Source organism: Electrona antarctica, assembly GCF_951216825.1.
Source record: "Electrona antarctica genome assembly, chromosome: 13".
NCBI classification, from domain to species: Eukaryota; Metazoa; Chordata; class Actinopteri; order Myctophiformes; family Myctophidae; genus Electrona; species Electrona antarctica.
Genome location: NC_136794.1, coordinates 46,381,765 through 46,405,093, shown reverse-complemented (window position 1 = coordinate 46,405,093; position 23,329 = coordinate 46,381,765). Strand labels below are relative to the sequence as shown.

The 23,329-nt window shown below is 48.3% G+C and overlaps 1 protein-coding gene across 1 annotated transcript in view; it reads right to left on the bottom strand.

The window, feature by feature from the left end:
• The window catches only part of myo1b (myosin IB), a gene marked incomplete at its 5' end in the record, with an annotated part of 133,827 nt that overhangs the window by 51,742 nt on the left and 58,756 nt on the right, over positions 1–23,329 (bottom strand). The window contains 4 exon segments of the mRNA XM_079517840.1: positions 3,375–3,473; positions 9,019–9,082; positions 15,130–15,176; positions 22,649–22,753. Of these exon segments, the coding sequence (XP_079373966.1) occupies positions 3,375–3,473; positions 9,019–9,082; positions 15,130–15,176; positions 22,649–22,753 (315 nt within the window).

Sequence of the window (23,329 nt, the reverse complement as noted above, 5' to 3'; positions counted from 1 at the left end):
CACCGAGTGGCGCGCTACGAGCTTGTAGGTCTGCTATTTTTGAAAAATCGTGAAAATATTTATTTCAGAAAACTGGAGGATTTAGAAGGATTTTTTTTTTAATTTTGAGGTCAGGCCTAAATGGGTCAAATGATAAGGGACAATATCGGTGGCACCCAACTGTATATGCAGGCAAATTGTGATGACTCGGCTATGGGCGTTTTTAGCCCAGTGTTTTTCGTATAAAACTGCTTTCAATGAATTCAGAATCAGAATCTATACCCCCCCTAGTTTGACCCTAGTCACATGCTACTTAAAGCAGAATTAAATGTAGTAAATGTTGACTGCAACTCCCCAAGGGAGTTGGGTTTGAACAAATTGAGAGGTGATAGTAGTCAACTTTATGACACACATTTGTGAAGAAAGCTATTGGCAAACATTTACTTTGCAGAAACTTTCCCCAACTAGAAGGCTGTACAAGATCTCCACAAAGGTTTACTCATTATTAAACTGTCACCTGATGAAGGCCGCTCACGTTTTCAATAATAATAATAAACACTGTTGGAGCTAAGGCTGTGTGCGGACTTCTCCTTCCCTATAAAACATGCAATCATGGAGGGAAAGCCAGATTTCTATAGAGATCAATTATTTAGTTCAGGTCTAAAACATAGATATCAAACTAGACAGGTAAGCTCAGGGTATTTGGAACTTCCAAAACCAAAGACAGAAATACTTAAATCTGTTATTTATAGAGCCACCCAACAGTGGAACTCACTATCTGTTAACATAAAACAAATCAAAAGTAAATACTCTTTTAAAACAATCGCTTAAAAAATCATTATTGGAAGAGGTCACACAATTGGACTGATGTGCTTTAGTACATGATTGTTTTGTACAGGTTATTTAATCTACATATCTGTTATTCTAATGTAATTGAATTTAGATTTAGACAGACAAGTGTCAGTTGTTGTTTGTATATTGTATTGTATGTTGTTTTTATGTTGTGATGTTCTGTGTGGACCCCAGGAAGACTAGCGACCGCAGTAGCGGAAGCTAATGGGGATCCGAATAAAGAATAAGAATAAAGAATAAAACAGTGACCATCAAAGCATGGACAGCACTCAACATTTAACGGCATATGAGTGTTATGTGGGTATAGTACTATACTAAACAAAAAATATATATAATAATTTAACCCATTTTGGCCTGAGATCAGATTCTAAAAATGTCTTCTACATCCTGACAGTTTTCTGAAAAAGCTATGTTTCTATGTCAGTCGTTCTTCGATTTTTCAAAAATAGCAGACCTACAAGCTCGTAGCGCGCCACTCGGTGGCGCGCTATGAGCTTGTAGATCTGCTATTTTTCAATAGCTAAAGCACAACATAATGCTAACACCAAAAGGGGTTCCCGCCCAGAATGGGTTAAAAGCTTTATATATTAGAAAAATCTTCACCAGGGATGTCCAATATTACAATGTTGCAATGCTTTTGCTACTTTTGAATTTGAATCCTCAAAAATGAACAGTATTGGACGTGTGAGGTTTCCACCACCGGCAGACTGCGCTGTGCTGCTGTGGGCTTCACTCTGTGCTTCACTCTGTGCTTCACGCTGTGCTGCTGTGGGCTTCACTCTGACAGATTGACTGGTTCTGTGCTGGTTCTGTGCTGCTGTGGGCTTCACTCTGACAGATTGACTGGTTCTGTGCTGGTTCTGTGCTGCTGTGGGCTTCACTCTGACAGATTGACTGGTTCTGTGCTGGTTCTGTGCTGCTGTGGGCTTCACTCTGACAGATTGACTGGTTCTGTGCTGGTTCTGTGCTGCTGTGGGCTTCACTCTGACAGATTGACTGGTTCTGTGCTGGTTCTGTGCTGCTGTGGGCTTCACTCTGACAGATTGACTGGTTCTGTGCTGGTTCTGTGCTGCTGTGGGCTTCACTCTGACAGATTGACTGGTTCTGTGCTGGTTCTGTGCTGCTGTGGGCTTCACTCTGACAGATTGACTGGTTCTGTGCTGGTTCTGTGCTGCTGTGGGCTTCACTCTGACAGATTGACTGGTTCTGTGCTGCTGTGGGCTTCACTCTGACAGATTGACTGGTTCTGTGCTGGTTCTGTGCTGCTGTGGGCTTCACTCTGACAGATTGACTGGTTCTGTGCTGGTTCTGTGCTGCTGTGGGCTTCACTCTGACAGATTGACTGGGTCCTTTTAAAAGCCCCGGCCATACTGTACGTATCTGGTGTCAGGAAACCCATTCCTCCCTCACCGCGGCACGCCGCTGCATGCGTTGGATTTCATTACGAGTTGCATTAACCCATTTTGGGGCGGGAACCCCTTTTGGTGTTAGCATTATGTTATGCTTTAGCTATTGAAAAATAGCAGATCTAATAAGTTGTAATGTAGATTTGTGAAAGCGTCTCCTTTCCCCCTTTTCCCTTCAGAGCTGCCCAGATGTTCGTCTTTTTTGTTTTTTCTTGTTTGTTCGTTTTTTGTTTTTGCTCCAAAGAAAAAGAAAAATGTTGTAACTTTGGTCACCATTGAGAACATGGGAAATATATCTTTATATATATGATTGTAATGTACTTCTCATGATGTAGTTGTTCATTATGCTTGTATACAATGACCAAAATAAAAACATAATTTAAAAAAAAAGAAAAATAGCAGATCTACAAGCTCATAGAGCTTGTAGGTCTGCTATTTTTGAAAAATCGTGAAAATATGGCACAAATCTTTGAATATATATTTCAGAACTAAAATATTTGCTTCTGGGAGGTCCCTGGAACTACATATTTTGAGATGGGGGTCCGTGGCCCAATAGAGATAATTCTGGGGGTCCTTGGCATGAAAAAGGTTGAGCACCACTGACATAGAAACATGGGTTTTTCAGAAAAATGTTAGGATTTAGAAGCCTTTTTTTTTTAAATCGACCTCAGTCCAAAATGGGTTAACTACAGTGGAAATGGAGGCGGCCTCTGATGCGTCTGGCACTGTGGTGCATTAAAGCCGATGACCATTACGTTGTGTTCCCGTGTCCTCCGGGGTTGATATGACCATTACGTTGTGTTCCTGTGTGTCCTCCGGGGTTGATATGACCATTACGTTGTGTTCCCGTGTCCTCCGGGGTTGATATGCAAAGACGATGCTCCCGTTCTGATGGAAACTAAAATCACAGGGAACAGGTTCCACTGGCTCATCTTTCATTCGGACTAGTTTGTTATTCGGGTGGGGCAAATATAACTCATTGGCTCTGAAAATGTACTCTGTAATGTGCACTTTTGAATACTTGAGTATAAACTTGACTAAATTGCCCACCACTGCTCATTAGTACAGAGGCCTCTAATAAACCAAAGGCAACGTGTGATTCTATTTTGTGCATGTTAATGTTTCATTAAGTCTTACTCAGCGTGTCATCTGAGGCTCCGGACAGCAGCTGGTAGAACACGTGGAAGTTCCTCTCTCCTCTGGGCTGCTTCACCACGCGAGACTTCTCCAGGAGGTCTGTGGAGAGAGAGAGGAGAGGAGGATGGACACTATGAGACATAAGAGACTGGAGAGGGGAGGAGGATGGACGCTATGAGACAGACTTCTCCAGGAGGTCTGTGGAGAGAGAGGAGAGGAGGATGGACACTATGAGACAGACTTCTCCAGTAGGTCTGTGGAGAGAGGAGAGGAGGATGGACACTGAGACATAAGAGACTTCTCCAGTAGGTCTGTGGAGAGAGAGGAGAGGAGGATGGACACTGAGACATAAGAGACTTCTCCAGTAAGTCTGTGGAGAGAGAGGAGAGGAGGATGGCCACTATGATACATAAGAGACTTGACAAGAGAGGAGGATGACAAGAAGAAGAGAGTAGGATGACAACAAGATAATAATGAATTGCATTTTTATAGCGCTTTTCCAAGTGCTCAAAGCGCTTTACAATGGTTCATTCATTCATACATTGGGAGGTATGCGAGCTCACACCGACAGACTCATTGGAGGCAGTGTGGGGTTCAGTGTCTTGCCCAAGGACACTTCGACATGTGGACAGGAGGAGCCGGGGTTCGAACCTCCGACCCACGGATCATTGGACGACCTGCTCTACCTCCTGAGCCACTGCCGCCCCCACATAGTAGGATGACAACAAGAAGAGAAGAGAACAGGGAGAAGTGAGGATGACAAGAAGAATAGTGGAGGGTGACAACAAGAAGGGAAGCTATGAGACATGCTCGCTGAAAACCAATGTGTTCCTACTTCCTACCTAACAATAAGCTAAACCAATGTGTTCCTACTTCCTACCTAACAATAAGCTCAGGAAATAAGCTCAGGAAATATACAAAACTGGTGACTCGGCAAGGTGGCCTTGGGTAGAGAATTCCCAGCAGCCCATCTGGAGTTGGGATGGGCAAATGTTGAAGTTGCTAAGACAACAGAGTTCGTAAACACATAGTGTGTGCGTGTGTGTGCGCGCATGCGTGCATGCGTGCGTGCGTGTGTGCGTGGCATGCACACGCCACACCGTGTATGGGTACCGGGGCGTGACATGAAAGATCTTTGAGGAAGAGATCAAACGCCGGCTTCCTCTGCTGCCACGGCCGACTAAGCACAACCACCAACCTGAAGGAAAAGGCTCCATTCCATTCACAACAAAGGAACTTCACCGTGGTCAAATTAAGAGACACTTCTAATAGCGGAGCAGATATTTATTTTTCCCCCTCCCTCATTTACAGTGTTGTCGTCGTCTGGGACAAAAAGGCTCAATTACTGGAGTTAGGAAAACAAAAGAAAAAAATATATTTTTATTTTAAATGACAGTCCTTTGTGCTGTAGCAGCAACGTGGGAGTGTAGTCATGTAGAAATACGAACAGCAATTTCCTATAATCAGATGAGGCACGTTGCCGCAGTGCCTTATAAGTCTGTAACTCTGAGAGTGTACAAATGGAACCAAATGGACCCTAACGGGTCAATTTGGTTCCATTTGTACACTCTGAGTTAAATTAGCATTGATTTTACAACATAAATTGGGGGTCCCAGAGATAGAAATGCTATTACATGGGGGTCCGTAGACTAAGGGCCGATTCATACTCCTATTTTACCGCTGTGTCGGCGCTGTAGTGCCGAAATGATTTCGGCTCGTCAGACATTTTCAGTAGCACCGAAGAGCCGACTTCAGGACGGTACCCGCCCCCCCGAACCTCAAATGAAGTCACATTGTAGAGCCGAACCGACTTTTATTCGGCTCTAAAATAGGAGTATGAATCGGGCCTAATTCAGGTCAAACTGGGAGTCCTTGAAATTAAAATGGTTGAGAGTCCCTGCTAGAGCCCCTTATGGGGGTCCCTGGCATATCTCTTCAAATGGGGGTCCGCGGGCTAATTATTGTCGATTTGGGGGTCCTTGACATGAAAAAGTTTTGGAACCACTGCCTTATTAGGACCGAGTGGGATGCTGCCGACTCTGGCTACCTGCTGGATTCTCTTCACCTTTCACACGGATGACTGTTCTGAGTCATCCGTTTCAGTGGGCGATGAGAGGACCACTCCACGCCTGCATTTATAGACACAACGCTGCTGTAGGAAAGTCACTCAAAGAGCTGCACAAAAATAGAGACGCAATTGGTCCAGAGGGCTGCTGGGAGCAACGCGTGAAGCCAGTGTGTGAACATGCTGTACCTTTTTAAAACTACAGTTGTTCCGATACAGACACCGATGCCAGTATTGGAAAAGCTGCCGATACGATGTGCAGTGGCGCGCCTAAAATGCTGGCATCTGTATCTCCGAGTATGACAGGCCATGTCGTTCCAATACCACGCAATTTATCACATTATGCAATCAATTGTTTTTGTATTGTGAATGCTTCACTTGTAGTAAGAGAAATCTATGAAAATCTGGGAACTAAATCGTTACCAAGAAATTTCTTCACCAATGTGTTTCTAAAGGTGTCTAATAACATGTACTAAAAGTTTGAAATTCAACTCCCGTGGGAAATTGAGTTATTAGCATAATATGTGACCATACCCATAAGATCCTATATAAAAGGCAAAAAAGTCCAAATTTCATCATTCTTTAATTAGCATGTGACATATGAAACTAGGGGGTTTTCATGATTCTGAATCCATTCCAAGCATTAGTTTTGCACAAAAACACTCCTTGGGAGGAAAACGGCCTCACAAACGTGATGAGGTCAGCACATTTGGTCAAGTGGATATGGCTTAATTTAGCCCAAGGAGTGTTTTTTGTGCAAAACTAATGCTTGGAATGGATTCAGAATCATGAAAACCCCCTAGTTTCATATGTCACATGCTACTTAAAGAATGATGAAATGTTGACTTTTTTGCCTTATATAGGATGTTATGGGTATTGGTCACATATTATGCTAATAACTCAATTTCCCACAGGAGTTGAATTTCAAACTTTTAGTATATGTTATTAGACACCTTTAGAAACACATTGTTGAAGACATTTCTTGGTAACGATTTAGTTCCCAGATTGGTCAAATACCTGATAAAATGCCCTTACTATTGATGTTGCACTACTGTTATACTGTAAGCCTATATTGATTAATTTGTATTTTTTTCTCAAACCCTGTACAAATGAAACCAAATGAACCCTAAACATTCCAGCATAGCAGCAGCAGTGTCACAGAAAGGGCCTCGAGGAACCCGCCAGCTCATCAATAATACACTGGCTTTCAGTTGAGCACCGTTTCAGTTGAGCACCGTTTCTTAAACTGTAATCAAAGAAGAGAAAAGGTGAGGAGTCACTCTCTCCCTTTCTTTTTTTAAATATATATTTTTATCCCACGATTTTGTAACCCATTATTTCACCCCTGTGTCAATTATCTAATGTGATCCTGGGCTCTACACACCCTCCGCCAACCTAGTCCCCATATATGGGGGTCGGACATGGGGAGAGCAACGGACTTGAACTCATGCTTCCTTCATGCCCGAATGTCCAAGTTGCTCCTTTACACCTGACAGGGGGTTTCCCTGGTTGGACGTAGCGCGTGGAAGGAACACGTTATTCCAACCAGTTCCTTTCCCCTCCATCAGGTGCCCCGGCTGGCCAGGGGGAGGCAGTTTTAGAGACCAGGATTACTGCATGTTTCACTTGTTCCTATATCATGTCGGTGGGTCTGCTACTTTGGAAACATTTTTTATTTGTGAAGAGCACCGAACACACAACATCCTATAAAGATGCAGGAAGTGGTGGTGGTGGTGTGGGGAAGGGGGGGGTGTTTAAAGAATGTTCAGAAGAGACATTCTCCCCCTGAGGGGCTTTTCTGAAGTGACCTTCCACCTTTTGTACACTCCAAATAAAACGACTTCAGGCGTCTTGTTATTGCTTTGCTGCAGCGGACCAGAGGAGACTACAGTAGATTTTACATGAGTTTCTGTAAAGCATCCTGAACGGTATTTCTGGCACGCTGTGCCCAGGATATGCTCCTTGAGATAAGCAAACATACATTAAAGTAGCGATGCGGGTACGGAGGAGGGGGGGGGGGGTGTAGGGGGGGGTGGCGAAGGCCCCCATATCCTGTGAGTTGTTGTTTTGACTAGGATTTAATGAGCACTAACGGGCTTTGGCTTGTTTGGCTGCTGAATACTCGTCTCCTCGCCACACTATCATTACTCTACCAAAACTACTAAGCTCTGGGTTTGTCTAAATCAGACTCCTCTCTCTCTCTCTCTCTCTCTCTATCTACTAGTGGAATCAGCATTGCTCGCTCTGAGTCGCTCAGGCTTCAGAGAGAGAGAGAGAGAGAGAGAGAGAGAGAGAGAGAGAGAGAGAGAGAGAGAGAGAGAGAGAGAGAGAGAGAGAGAGAGAGAGAGAGAGAGAGAGGCCAATTGTCTCTCTAACCCTCCAAGAACATGGTGTATCTGTGGCTCAGTCATGCTGCAGCCAGACGGTCCCCAGACTGAGGCAGTGCCCCGTCCGTCTGTCAGCGGCACGGAGAAGTCCAACTCCAGAAGAAAATAAACAGACAGACAGACAGACAGAGACAGAAAGATGGAAAGGCAGACAGACAGACAGAGACAGACAGATGGAAAGGCAGGCAGGCAGGCAGGCAGGCAGACAGACAGACAGACAGACAGACAGAGCCTGGGAGATGAACAGAGGTACGCTTGTGTGTCAGACATCCAGACTCTCTCTCTCTCTGTGTGTGTGTCTCTCTCTCTCTCTCTCTCTCTCTGTGTCTCATTGTTTCCGTGACCTCTGGTACAGACGTTTGCACAGACAAAACAATGTGAAGAAAGCCAAACCAAAAGGCATTCAATAAAAAAAGGTGTCGCTGCCTGGCCTGGGAAGAGAAAGGCGAGGAGGACGAGGACAGAGCAGACATTGTTCCGCCTGGGAAATATTGCAGGTTGAGGTGAACACCACCCAATGCCTTTCTCCCCCCCCCCCCCCCTTTATTTTTTGTTATGAAACAAAGGAAAGAAAAGATGCACGGTCACAACAACGAACCATGACCAAATAAACAGATACATCTGTAGCGTTGCAGTGCTTTGTACAGTGCCGTGGGCTGCACAGCACATTGACCGTTAATTGATCTGCTGACCGCATAGATGGGCACACCAGCACTGGCACGCCGATAACGAGTGACCTGGTCACAGCAGCATGTGTCGTGGTGTGTGTTCTGGGGGTGTGTGAGTGAGCCTGTGACAAAGTGCTCTCATGAGTGGAGGACAGTGACAGGTCAAACTGGACGACACTGTCAGCAGGAGACACTGCAACAACAGCCCCCAGGGTCAGAACCCGAGAAGGGGTGACGTTTGTGCCGCCACTGTATTTGTCAGATGAGCGTGCGTGCGTGCGTGTGTGCTCATATGTATATCTCCATAGTCTAACTTTTTGTGTTTCTTTTGTAAATGAATGTCCAAAAAAGTATCAAAAAGGGATTTGTTGCAGATAAAAAAAAAAGAAGAAAAGAGTGGGCCAAAGTGCACCATCAACTTAAACATTGTACAGAAGGTTGAAGAAATGATTGAAGAAATGATTAAATAGGACACATACAGTATTTCATAAAAAAGGGACATTCCTCTTGATGATGATACTCACAGTTGCTAATAACTCCACCCAGAGGATCGCCTTTGAAGTCAAACTCGATATCCATGTACTTCCCCTGTGGAAGCAGAACATGGCTGTTAGAGAAATGACACGCCCCCCTCCCCCCACCCGATTTATCACACATGAATAGAGAGCAGGGAGCACACTGAGGCTAAACCAATGACCTTTCTTCTAGCCTCGGGGGCCATTGACAATGCAGACTAAATAAGATAATGGGGACCAAAGGGATTCACCCACAGCACAGAGCCTGTGCCGACGGCGTTGACAAAGCTTCAAGGTCTTTGGTGCCGTCGGCTGGTGTCTCCGCACGCAGAGCAGAGTCTCTGCTCACCTCGTTGGAACACGAGCTTCGGGAGAGTCAATAAAAGAAGAAAAAAAAAGTTCCTTCCTTCCCCCAACCTCTGTAAAAAGTTCACTGAACTCCAGGCAAACAGACGGATTCATAAAGCAAGCTGCCAATCACAAACAGCAGTGCTATGAAGTAACGGGATTCTGTGTAGAGGAAATGACTTATTTTCCCCCTCTCCTCTCCTCTCCTCTCCGCTGGAAGAGTAAAACAAAACAAACCAAACCATCTCGCTGAGGTTTAGAACAGTGAGTTCTGTGTGTCTAAGACCAACATAGGTCTTGTGCTGCGATGTGTTGTGTTGCTTGTAGATTTTGCCATTATAAGTCTAAGTATTACATTATTTTAGCTTTAAGCCCAAATATGAAGCTACATTATGGTTTCAGTCCATATTAGGCACACAATGGAAATGCACAGCGGTTGTTGTACAGTATGCTCAGTGCGTCTGTACTGTAATTGAATTTGATTTAGGATCCCAGCAACAATGTGGAGAAAAAAAGGTTTAAAAGTTAAACGCAGCAGAGGTTTCGAGGGAGGATATTCCCTCAAAAAATGTGATGAAGTAATGTGACAGATCATGGAGGAATCTAACACCAACACTGGACAACTGGCCAGCCTGAGAAAGCGTGCATGAGATTAAAAAAAGAAAAAGAACATGCCCGTTTGCCAAAACCTAGTTCCATATCTCCAGCGACAGAGTGTCAGACTAAAAGCCATCCCATAGAGACGGAGACTGAATCATTCATCCGATGCTCTCACTGGGTTGTCACGTTGCTTCCATCACGTTTCCCGGGTTCAGTCATCCTCACGGGCAGCAGGATGTGGAGGGTTTAGAACACCAGGGTGCTCCTCTGAGCACAAGGATGTGGAGGGTTTAGAACACCAGGGTACTCCTCTGAGCACAAGGATGTGGAGGGTTTAGAACACCAGGGTGCTCCTCTGAGCACAAGGATGTGGAGGGTTTAGAACACCAGGGTGCTCCTCTGAGCACAAGGATGTGGAGGGTTTAGAACACCAGGGTGCTCCTCTGAGCACAAGAAACCAGAAGACACAAAAGATCTGCAGAAGAGTTTGAGTTTCTCTCTCGGATCAGGAGGGTGTTGATGACCAAAACACAACTCTTCTGAAATTCAATTCAAATTAAATTTGAAATTATTGCGCCAGTTTTTCAACCTTTTTTTGATGATCATCATCATCATCATTATTAATTTATTTATCAATTCATGTATGTATAATCATTGAAATCGACTGGTAAGATTAACACAATCAGCGCTGGGATTCCTTCAAAATAGCAGCTCTGTGGTGCCGGGAAGACATTCACAATATTCTTCTCTCGTTTGATATCACTGAAGATGCGTTAGGACGTGTACACAGGACACTCAGATCCTCCACTCTCAAACTGATTGCAGTCCCGCCTTCAAATCTGAAAACAAAAGGTGATCAGGCTTTCTCTGTAGCTGGACCTACACTCTGGAATAATCTTCCACTCCACATCCAGGCTAGCCCCACCCTGGAGATTTTTAAATCCAACCTGAAAACACACCTTTTTACAGTGTGAAGTTTTTAGTGTTTATTGTTGTTCATTGTTTTTGTTGTTATTTTGTTTGTTTTGGCCTGTTTTTTCGATTGTATTACATGTTTATTATTGCACTGTGATGGATTACGGTCTACCTGTTCTGGAAAGCACTTTGGGTCAACTGCTGTTGTTTTTAAATGTGCTAAATAAATAAAATTGACTTGACTTGACTACACACGTCATTGCAACCCGTCGATTGGATTGCTTATGACGTGTTGTGGGCACGTCGGTTGGACTGAACCAGTTAACTGTTGGACACTTCAGGAGCTCTTTGAGAATCACTCCTCCTCTCTGGGAAAACAAGCTGGGAGTGGACCTCCTGACTTCCTAAATACGGTTGCACTGTATCTTGGAGGAGGCCAGCGGAACACATCTGGTTGTGGTTGCCAAAGCAGTATAAAAAGGATGATTTATACTTGGTTGTGCGTGGGTGTCGCACACTCAAACACAGCTGATCTACTAGTCTCACAGCGCGTTGCAACACCATGCGCTGTTAGTCTTGTAGATCGACGCATTTATTTTTGGAAGCACGACACCGGTGCACGACCACGTTGAAATCTGGCTCCTCAGTTGCAGTCTTGGGTTTCATCTCTGGAGACGTGCGCTATACGCTCTGGAGCTGACACTCCTTTGGCACGTGTGTGTGTGTGTGTGTGTGTGTGTGTGTGTGTGTGTCACTATACTTGTGAGGACCAAACAGGTATAGTTTTATAGAGTTTTAGAGTTATGTTGACAATTAGGAAGAAGGTTCAGTTTGGCCATATGATTCAACATTTAGAGGTTATACTGTAGGTTTAGGGGGTTTATTTGAATTAACCCATTTTGACCTGAGATCAGTTTCTAAAAATGTCTTCTACATCCTGACAGTTTTCTGAAAAAGCTATGTTTCTATGTCAGTGGTTCTTCGATTTTTCAAAAATAGCAGACCTACAAGCTCGTAGCGCGCCACCTAGATCTGCTATTTTTCAATAGCTAAAGCATAAAATAATGCTAACACCAAAAGGGGTTCCCGCCCAAAATGGGTTAAACATGATTTATACTATGTTGCGTGCCAGTTGTCATGCCCTGAAAAATGACTGATCTATAAGCTCACATAATCTCATCTATAAGCATGATCTGCTATTTTCTACGGCTTTAGGCTTACAGTTAAAAAATGGGCAAAATGGGCCCGGGGCGGCTGGCACCGTGGCTGGTAATCCAGTCTGGCAGTGTGCCGCGGGTTCGACTCCCGGTCCCGACGGCCTTTACTGCATGTCACCCCCTCCATCTCGCCAAAATGGCAAAAATGCATTGCAAGTGTCATTCATAAAATCGCTGTCGTAAAATGATTTATGTCCTCACGAGTATAGTAATACAAACCTGAGTGTGTGTGTGTGTGTGTGTGTGTGAGTGAGTGAGTGAGTGAGTGAGTGAGTGAGTGAGTGAGTGAGTGAGTGAGTGAGTGAGTGAGTGAGTGTGTGTGTGAGAGAGAGTGTGCGCGCGCGTGCGTGCTCCATAATGCATCCATATGGAGACCTGAAGGAAGGGGTGACAGCTTGGGGAACGTCCACACCCATCCTAAAACAAGCCCTGCTCCGCTAATGGACAAGAAGAGGCTGCTGGAACTGATGCAACCAAATGATTCAGGACGTAATAAGGGCCTTGTAAACGGGGAGCGATAAAACGTGCCTATAGTTCATTTTCAATGAGACCTATGCGTTTTTTTGCTCGGAGAAGTCGCGGTGCGACAACGCAAGCATGTTTACGTGAGCGCGGTCACCGTGATTTTTTTGCGTGCGTGCTCATTATGTGCACACGCCCGCGACTCAACAGACCTGGAGGAGAGCTTTGTTCCATCCATCCATCCATCCATCTTCAACCGCTTATCCGTAGTCGGGTCGCGGGGGCAACAGCTCCACCAGAGTGCTCCAGACTTCCCTCTCCAGAGCAACATTAGTGACTTCCTCCTGGGGGATTCCGAGACGTTCCAAGGCCAGTGAGTCGATGCGTTTCCTCCAACTGCGCCTTGGTCTACTCCGAGTCTCTCTCGTGTGACTGACCTTCTCACCCTATCTCTAAGGGAGATGCCAGCCACCCGTCGAAGAAAACTCATTTCGGCCGCTTGTATTCACGACCTTATTCTTTCGGTCATGACCCACACTTCATGAACATAGGTAAGAGTAGGGACGAAGATTGCTCGGTAGACAGAGAGCTTTGCCTTCTGGCTCAACTCTCTTTTCGTCACAACAGTGCGGTACAGCGACTGCAATACCGCCCCTGCCGCTCCGATTCTCCGGCTGATCTCCTTCTCCATCCTCCTCTCAATCGTGAACAAGACCCCGAGATACTTGAACTCCTTCACCTGGGGTAATGCCTCATCCCCGGGTAGGGAATGAGAGCTGAACTCCTTCACCTGGGGTAATGCCTCATCCCCGGGTAGGGAATGAGAGCTGAACTCCTTCACCTGGGGTAATGCCTCATCCCCGGGTAGGGAATGAGAGCTGAACTCCTTCACCTGGGGTAATGCCTCATCCCCGGGTAGGGAATGAGAGCTGAACTCCTTCACCTGGGGTAATGCCTCATCCCCGGGTAGGGAATGAGAGCTGTGTTGATCCAGGCAAAACAACGCCTGCATTCCTCGCTTCACGCTTGCAAGGCCCTATAGACCAGAGCAAGGCCCTATAGACCAGAGCAAGGCCCTATAGACTGCAGAGAGGATGTTTGGAAGGAGTAAACGCAGGAGGGATGAAGACAAGAAACGGGATGGGGGTCTAATAACCGCGGTGCAGTGGCTCCGATGGGGGTCTAATAACCGCGGTGCAGTGGCTCCGATGGGGGTCTAATAACCGCGGTGCAGTGGCTCCCGTGTGGCCTGGGATGGGGGTCTAATAACCGCGGTGCAGTGGCTCCCGTGTGGCCTGGGATGGGGGTCTAATAACCGCGGTGCAGTGGCTCCGATGGGGGTCTAATAACCGCGGTGCAGTGGCTCCCGTGTGGCCTGGGATGGGGGTCTAATAACCGCGGTGCAGTGGCTCAGATGGGGGTCTAATAACCGCGGTGCAGTGGCTCCCGTGTGGCCTGGGATGGGGGTCTAATAACCGCGGTGCAGTGGCTCCCGTGTGGCCTGGGATGGGGGTCTAATAACCGAGGTGCAGTGGCTCCCGTGTGGCCTGCCTGTGAGGTCAAGTCTTCTAGGACAGTTTTGTTTAGAGTTAAGGTGTCTGTAACAGTGCCATTTAGAGACCAACAATCTAAAATGTAGCTGGGGATCTTGTAACCCATTTTTCACCCCTGTGTCAATTATCTATTGTGATCCTGGGCTCTACACACCCTCCGCCAACCTAGTCCCCATATATGGGGGACATGGAGAGAGCAACGGACTTGAACTCATGCTTCCTTCCATGCATGAGTGTCCAGGTTGCTCCTTTACAAATGACAGGGGGGAGTTTCCCTGGTTGGACGTAGCTTTTTTGTGAGGGTACCTACCCTATAGGGGACATGGGGAGAACATGCAAACTCCACACAGAAAGGCCCTTTCGCCAACCCCACCTCAGGTATGGGCACTGATGAGGAGAGAACACACCCCCAGCACCCACAGCGTCCCCAGCGGGAATCGAACCCAGGACCTTCTAGCTGTGAGGCGACAGCACTACCAACTGTGCCACCGTGCCCCACTTTGAGAACCACGTATGACAATTTAGGTTTCAAACCGATCCAACCACCGTTATAAAAAGTTAAATATTTCAACAAATATTAAACATAATGTGAATAATATCCATGGAAGTTCTTCCTTGGCCTACTGGCAGTGCACGCACGCACACACACACACACACACACACACACACACACACACACACACACACACACACACACACACACGCTCACCTCCTTCAGAGCCATGCCGTGAAAAAAAAAAGGACAAGCGATGGTGACGGTAATGTTCCATTATGTCAGTGGATCATGTCTGGATCCAGAGGTTCAAGGCCGTCTGTAATCCCCAGTCAATAAAGCCTCATTGGGAAAGCTTCCATTAAATCACTGAACACACGTTGCTGTCGTCGGGCAGAAACCTCTCATCTCCATAGTTTTAACGTTTTAATCAACAGCCTCTACGTGATCAAAAGTAGCAGATCTGCAAGCTCGAAAAACATGTCACGCTTTGAGCTTGTAGATCTTTTTTTTTCTAATAGGGCATACTTACGAATCTGGACGAGTTGTCGTTCCTCACCGTCTTGGCGTTCCCAAAAGCTGAAAGATAAAAAAAAAGGAGAAATGGTGTCAAACACCAAACTAATCACTAATGGTTGTTGTGACCATATGGCAAATATTAAACACCAAACGAATCACTAGTGGTTGTTGTGACCAAACTGACCATATGGCAAATATTAAAAGTGAGGATGGAATCGTGATGAAAGCTTGCGTTTAACTACGGCCCATTAATGATTGGGAATAATGCGCTCGGGCTCCGCGCTATAGCTGTCAATCACATTAACAGCTCTATCTCTGAGCAATTTGTGCTGATGAAGGCCCCGTAATTCTGTGTGGATTAAGCAAAGCGCTACGGGGATCAATCTCCAAGCTTATAAGAACAGGGTGGTGCACGGCAGGCAGTTCCAACACTTTGAACTCAAAGTGTTCCAGCGTGTGCGTACACTTTAGAAAACTAGAGTAACAACAACAACGTTCAAAGGCAGCATTTACAAAAATGAATCCCTTTATTTGCCGTAGTTACAGCAAGTCATGGACATCCTGCACGCATATAATAAGCGTCTCCTGTGTCAAAACTGGTGTTCATAAATTAACCATCATCACCCCCGCTATTGTGCTGTCCCCTAATTGATGTCTGGAAGCCTTTGGGCGACAATGTCACAGAGAAAGTGGCAATGAATGAATGCATGCGTGAGTGAGTGAGTGAGTGAGTGAGTGAGTGAGTGAATGAACGAACGCCGCCTGACTCACTGCCGTCAGTCTAACGATGTTCAGCTACAGGTACAGTAGCTATCCCGCTGACTAATGCGTATTGAAGTTCATTGCTAGTGTGCACGTCTAGACTGCTAATCACATCCCCTAGGGTGTGTGTGTCAGTGTGTGTGTGTGTGCGTGCGTGCGTGTGTGCGCGTGCGTGGAGGGGGTGGATAATAAGAGTAGGCAGGCATGGGGAGCAAAGGAGAGAGTAGAAAAGAGGGACGAGGCAAAATAAATAGCTGGTGCGCGGCTGATTAGAGAGGGCTAGCAAAAGGGGCTGATTGGAGAGAAAAATAAAATGGATGGGAGTAAAAGAAACAGACCGACGAGATTGAGAGAGAGAGAGAGAGAGAGAGAGAGAGAGAGAGAGAGAGAGAGGGAGAGAGAGAGAGAGAGAGAGCAAATCGCAGCACAAGCAGAACGGAGTACACAGCAAAGTGCTGAGTCAAACTTGAACCCGGAGAGTTCAACCAACACTTGGGATTGTACTGTGTGGATATGAGGAAAACCTCATAATGTTGTACTGTGTGGATATCGTCTCTTTAATGAATTGCATTTTTATCGCGCTTTTCCAAGTGCTCAAAGCGCTTTACAATGGTTCATTCATTCATACATTGGGAGGTGAAGCAGCGAACAGTCGACGCCAGCGTCCTCACTTCCCACATTCACACACCAATGGTGGCGAGCTCACACCGACCAACTCATTGGAGGCAATGTAGGGTTCAGTGTCTTGCCCAAGGACACTTCGACATGTGGACAGGAGGAGGAGCCGGGATTCGAACCGCCGACCCAGGGATCATTGGACGACCCTCCTGAGCCAAAGCCACCAAACAATGGAATTGCTTGAGGAACAAGGAAATAATGTCCACAGCTGTTATTCTACGTTGTGGTGCTACTTTTTATGCTTTTGTGTGACACTGTAGTGTGTTGAAGTATAGGCGTAAAAGGGGTAGTTCACCCAAACCATTTCTTATTTTCTATCAAACACAAAAAGTTTTCGTCGCATGCCTGAATTTGATGACAAATATAACGAAAAAAACAAAAACAAATCTATGAATTCAAGGCTTCATGGGGTGAGTGGGAAATAAGTCGTTTTTGGTCAAACTACTCCTTTAATGTACAGGGGGGGGGGGGGGGTACCCACAAAAGAAATGTAGAAAACGCACTGTAGACACGAGGTTTCTGCCCCATCTGCTCTCCTCTCTGGGCCTACAGCACCGTACAGCACTGGTTCTGCTCTCCTCTCTGGGCCTACAGCACCGTACAGCACTGGTTCTGCTCTCCTCTCTGGGCCTACAGCACCGTACAGCACTGGTTCTGCTCTCCTCTCTGGGCCTACAGCACCGTACAGCACTGGTTCTGCTCTCCTCTCTGGGCCTACAGCACCGTACAGCACTGGTTCTGCTCTCCTCTCTGGGCCTACAGCACCGTACAGCACTGGTTCTGCTCTCCTCTCTGGGCCTACAGCACCGTACAGCACTGGTTCTGCTCTCCTCTCTGGGCCTACAGCACCGTACAGCACTGGTTCTGCTCTCCTCTCTGGGCCTACAGCACCGTACAGCACTGGTTCTGCTCTCCTCTCTGGTCCTACAGCACCGTACAGCACTGGTTCTGCTCTCCTCTCTGGGCCTACAGCACCGTACAGCACTGGTTCTGCTCTCCTCTCTGGGCCTACAGCACCGTACAGCACTGGTTCTGCTCTCCTCTCTGGGCCTACAGCACCGTACAGCACTGGTTCTGCTCTCCTCTGGTCCTACAGCACCGTACAGCACTGGTTCTGATCTGCTCTCCTCTCTGGTCCTACAGCACCGTACAGCACTGGTTCTGATCTCCTCTCTGGGCCTACAGCACCGTACAGCACTGGTTCTGCTCTCCTCTCTGGTCCTACAGCACCGTACAGCACTGGTTCTGCTCTCCTCTCTGGGCCTACAGCACCGTACAGCACTGGTTCTGCTCTCCTCTCTGGGCCTACAGCACCGTACAGCACTGGTTCTGCTCTCCTCTCTGGTCCTACAGCACCGTACAGCACTGGTTCTGCTCTCCTCTCTGGGCCTACAGCACCGTACAGCACTGGTTCTGCTCTCCTCTCTGGGCCTACAGCACCGTACAGCACTGGTTCTGCTCTCCTCTCTGGGCCTACAGCACCGTACAGCACTGGTTCTGCTCTCCTCTCTGGGCCTACAGCACCGTACAGCACTGGTTCTGCTCTCCTCTCTGGTCCTACAGCACCGTACAGCACTGGTTCTGCTCTCCTCTCTGGGCCTACAGCACCGTACAGCACTGGTTCTGCTCTCCTCTCTGGGCCTACAGCACCGTACAGCACTGGTTCTGCTCTCCTCTCTGGGCCTACAGCACCGTACAGCACTGGTTCTGCTCTCCTCTGGTCCTACAGCACCGTACAGCACTGGTTCTGATCTGCTCTCCTCTCTGGTCCTACAGCACCGTACAGCACTGGTTCTGATCTCCTCTCTGGGCCTACAGCACCGTACAGCACTGGTTCTGCTCTCCTCTCTGGTCCTACAGCACCGTACAGCACTGGTTCTGCTCTCCTCTCTGGGCCTACAGCACCGTACAGCACTGGTTCTGCTCTCCTCTCTGGGCCTACAGCACCGTACAGCACTGGTTCTGCTCTCCTCTCTGGTCCTACAGCACCGTACAGCACTGGTTCTGCTCTCCTCTCTGGGCCTACAGCACCGTACAGCACTGGTTCTGCTCTCCTCTCTGGGCCTACAGCACCGTACAGCACTGGTTCTGCTCTCCTCTCTGGGCCTACAGCACCGTACAGCACTGGTTCTGCTCTCCTCTCTGGGCCTACAGCACCGTACAGCACTGGTTCTGCTCTCCTCTCTGGTCCAACAGCACCGTACAGCACTGGTTCTGCTCTCCTCTCTGGTCCAACAGCACCGTACAGCACTGGTTCTGCTCTCCTCTCTGGTCCAACAGCACCGTACAGCACTGGTTCTGCTCTCCTCTCTGGGCCTACAGCACCGTACAGCACTGGTTCTGTTCTCCTCTCTGGTCCTACAGCACCGTACAGCACTGGTTCTGCTCTCCTCTCTGGTCCTACAGCACCGTACAGCACTGGTTCTGTTCTCCTCTCTGGTCCTACAGCACCGTACAGCACTGGTTCTGCTCTCCTCTCTGGTCCAACAGCACCGTGCAGCACTGGTTCTGCTCTCCTCTCTGGTCCAACAGCACCGTACAGCACTGGTTCTGCTCTCCTCTGGTCCTACAGCACCTTAAAGCACTGGTTCTGATCTGCTCTCCTCTCTGGGCCTACAGCACCGTACAGCACTGGTTCTGCTCTCCTCTGGTCCTACAGCACCGTACAGCACTGGTTCTGCTCTCCTCTCTGGGCCTACAGCACCGTACAGCACTGGTTCTGCTCTCCTCTCTGGGCCTACAGCACCGTACAGCACTGGTTCTGCTCTCCTCTCTGGGCCTACAGCACCGTACAGCACTGGTTCTGCTCTCCTCTCTGGGCCTACAGCACCGTACAGCACTGGTTCTGCTCTCCTCTCTGGGCCTACAGCACCGTACAGCACTGGTTCTGCTCTCCTCTCTGGGCCTACAGCACCGTACAGCACTGGTTCTGCTCTCCTCTCTGGGCCTACAGCACCGTACAGCACTGGTTCTGCTCTCCTCTCTGGGCCTACAGCACCGTACAGCACTGGTTCTGCTCTCCTCTCTGGTCCTACAGCACCATACAGCAGTGGTTCTGATCTGCTCTCCTCTCCTCTCTGGGCCTACAGCACCATACAGCAGTGGTTCTGATCTGCTCTCCTCTCCTCTCTGGTCCTACAGCACCGTACAGCAGTGGTTCTGATCTGCTCTCCTCTCTGGGCCTACAGCACCTTACAGCACTGGTTCTGCTCTGCTCTCCTCTCTGGGCCTACAGCACCTTACAGCACTGGTTCTGCTCTGCTCTCCTCTCTGGGCCTACAGCACCGTACAGCACTGGTTCTGCTCTGCTCTCCTCTCTGGTCCTACAGCACCTTACAGCACTGGTTCTGCTCTCCTCTCTAGCCTACAGCACCGTACAGCACTGGTTCTGCTCTCCTCTCTGGGCCTACAGCACTGGTTCTGATCTGCTCTCCTCTCTGGGCCTACAGCACCTTACAGCAGTGGTTCTGATCTGCTCTCCTCTCTGGGCCTACAGCACCGTACAGCACTGGTTCTGTTCTCCTCTCTGGTCCTACAGCACCGTACAGCACTGGTTCTGCTCTCCTCTCTGGTCCTACAGCACCGTACAGCACTGGTTCTCAAACCTCTTCATATCAAGGACCCCCACGTTGACACTAATTAGCCCCCACGGACCCCCATGTGAGAGGATATGCCAGGGACCCCCATGTGAGAGGATATGCCAGGGACGCCCATAAGAGAAGATGTTTACGGCTCTAGCAGTGATTCTCAACCCGTTTCAAATGTCAAAGTTCCCCAGTTTGACATGCATTATATTAGGCAATTCAGGCTGCGGGACCCCCATTTAATGGCATTTCTATCCCTGGGACCCCCATTTATATTGTAAAATCAATGTTAATTTAAAAGGTATACTGTACCTTTTAAATTAACATTGATTTTACAATATATTCAGTGATTCCAAATGACCCAAATCACTGAATGCTCCTTTAACTATGAGACAGGTCCATTTGGTTCCATTTGTACAGTGTCCCCGGACCCCACTTTGGGACTCACTGCCATACAGCAGCAGCAGCAGCTACATTCTACCAGATGTGGTGCACGGGGCCCGGTGCTGCAGTCCAAGCCTGCCTGCAGTGCTGCAGTCCAAGCCTGCCTGCAGTGCTGCAGTCCAAGCCTGCCTGCAGTGCTGCAGTCCAAGCCTGCCTGCAGTGCTGCAGTCCAAGCCTGCCTGCAGTGCTGCAGTCCAAGCCTGCCTGCAGTGCTGCAGTCCAAGCCTGCCTGCAGTGCTGCAGTCCAAGCCTGCCTGCAGTGCTGCAGTCCAAGCCTGCCTGCAGTGCTGCAGTCCAAGCCTGCCTGCAGTGCTGCAGTCCAAGCCTGCCTGCAGTGCTGCAGTCCAAGCCTGCCTGCAGTGCTGCAGTCCAAGCCTGCCTGCAGTGCTGCAGTCCAAGCCTGCCTGCAGTGCTGCAGTCCAAGCCTGCCTGCAGTGCTGCAGTCCAAGCCTGCCTGCAGTGCTGCAGTCCAAGCCTGCCTGCGGTGCTGCAGTCCAAGCCTGCCTGCGGTGCTGCAGTCCAAGCCTGCCTGCGGTGCTGCAGTCCAAGCCTGCCTGGGGTGCTGCAGTCCAAGCCTGCCTGCAGTGCTGCAGTCCAAGCCTGCCTGCGGTGCTGCAGTCCAAGCCTGCCTGCAGTGCTGCAGTCCAAGCCTGCCTGGGGTGCTGCAGTCCAAGCCTGCCTGCAGTGCTGCAGTCCAAGCCTGCCTGGGGTGCTGCAGTCCAAGCCTGCCTGCAGCGCTGCAGTCCAAGCCTGCCTGCAGCGCTGCAGTCCAAGCCTGCCTGCAGTGCTGCAGTCCAAGCCTGCCTGCAGTGCTGCAGTCCAAGCCTGCCTGCAGTGCTGCAGTCCAAGCCTGCCTGCAGTGCTGCAGTCCAAGCCTGCCTGCAGTGCTGCAGTCCAAGCCTGCCTGCAGTGCTGCAGTCCAAGCCTGCCTGCAGCGCTGCAGTCCAAGCCTGCTGCCCCCAATTAACCCATTCTGGGCGGGAACCCCTTTCGGTGTTTTAAGCTTTATGTCAGACTTTAGCTATTGAAAAATAGCAGATCTACAAGCTCATACGAGCTTGTACTGTAGGTCTGCTATTTTTGAAAAAAATGTGAAAATGTGGCACAAATCTTTGTTTCAACTCAAATCTTTGCTGGAACAACATATTTTCAAATTGGGGTCGGCGGCCAAATACACATAATTCTGGGGGTCCTTGACATGAAATATTGAACACCAGAAAACCGTCGGGATTTAGAAGACTTTAATTTCGCCGTCAGGCCTAAATGAGTTAAATCCACAGCTGTCCCTGTGCTGCCAGGCTAGCAGCGCTATAGCGTTGCACTGGGAGAACGTTCCCCTGCATGTGTGCAGTGGTAGGAAAAAAGCACTCAAATGTTGTACTTTATGGGCAAAAAGTATCAATACTGCAATGTAGAAACACTCTGTGAAAGACCGCTTATGGCTGTCCATAAGTTCCATTTGAAAAGGGCTTCATTCAAACCACGGCGAGACGGAATATTAACGCCCCAGAACAGGACTGTACTACTAGAAACAACATACAGTAGGCCTAACAGCAGAGAGGAGAGCAGGAATACTCATCTAGCTATGAGGATGTGGTATTTTACTGTGTAGCACAACACTGTTTAGGACAATGATGATTTCCGAGCATTGTTTTTTCGGGTCGCTTACAGATATTAGTTTTTGGGACAATTCCAATTCCTCAGTGATATTTGCATGACGCTGTGTTGATGATTTGAGGCATTTTTGGTTTAAAAACGAGCCACTCCTACGAACTTCAGGTACCAATCTTGGACAATCAGGATAGAATATGAAAACTCCAACGGATCCGTCTTGATCATCATCATGACTGTAGTGACAAGTACTGTAAGACGCGTAAACGCGTCTTCTATAGTTAGTGCTCACTTTGTTCGCAATAATGTATTTTGCTTTGACATGAGCAAGAGAGCACAAGAGCCGTGAAGAGAAGTGGTCAGGACAGGACAGCCGTGTGTGTGTGTGTGTGTGTGTGTGTGTGTGTGTGTGGGGTAACCCAGCAGAGCTAGGCCCCGCCCACCACCACTCACCCTCCAGAACGGGATTGGACTGCAGGAGCTGCTCCTTGACCTTGTTGACCTCCTGGCCCTTCCCGCAGACCGCAGCCACGTATGACATCACCAGCTTACTGGCCTCTGAAACACACACACACACAAAGCGATTTTAAGGTACTTTTCAATGCTAAACTTGAAGCCAATCTACAAGCTCACAAAGCTCACTGCGTGACGCGCTGTAGTGCAGCTGTTGCGTCAGTGTTCTTCCAACACGGCGCATCACCAAATATAAACCAGGCACAACTCTGATCCTAAGCGGACTGACCTCATCATGCTTCCTTCCTTCCTGGTTGAGTCCAACCTGCTTCTTTTCACCTGACAGGGGGGGAGTTTCCCCGGCCGGACGTAGCGCGTGGAAGGAACACGTCATTGCGACCAGTTACTTTCCCCTCCATCAGGCGCCCCGGCTGGCCAGGGGGAGGCAGTTTTAGAGACCAGGATTACTGCATGTTTTTGTGAGGGTACCTACTACCCTAGGGGACACGGGGAGAACATGCAACTCCACACAGAAAGGCACTTTCGCCAACCATGCCTCGGGTATGGGCACTGATGACGTGGAGGAGAGAACATCGCGTCCCCAGCGAGAATCGAACCCAGGACCTTCTAGCTGTGAGGCGACTATGGAGTTTTGAAATGTTTTTTCTTTATGTGGGAAAC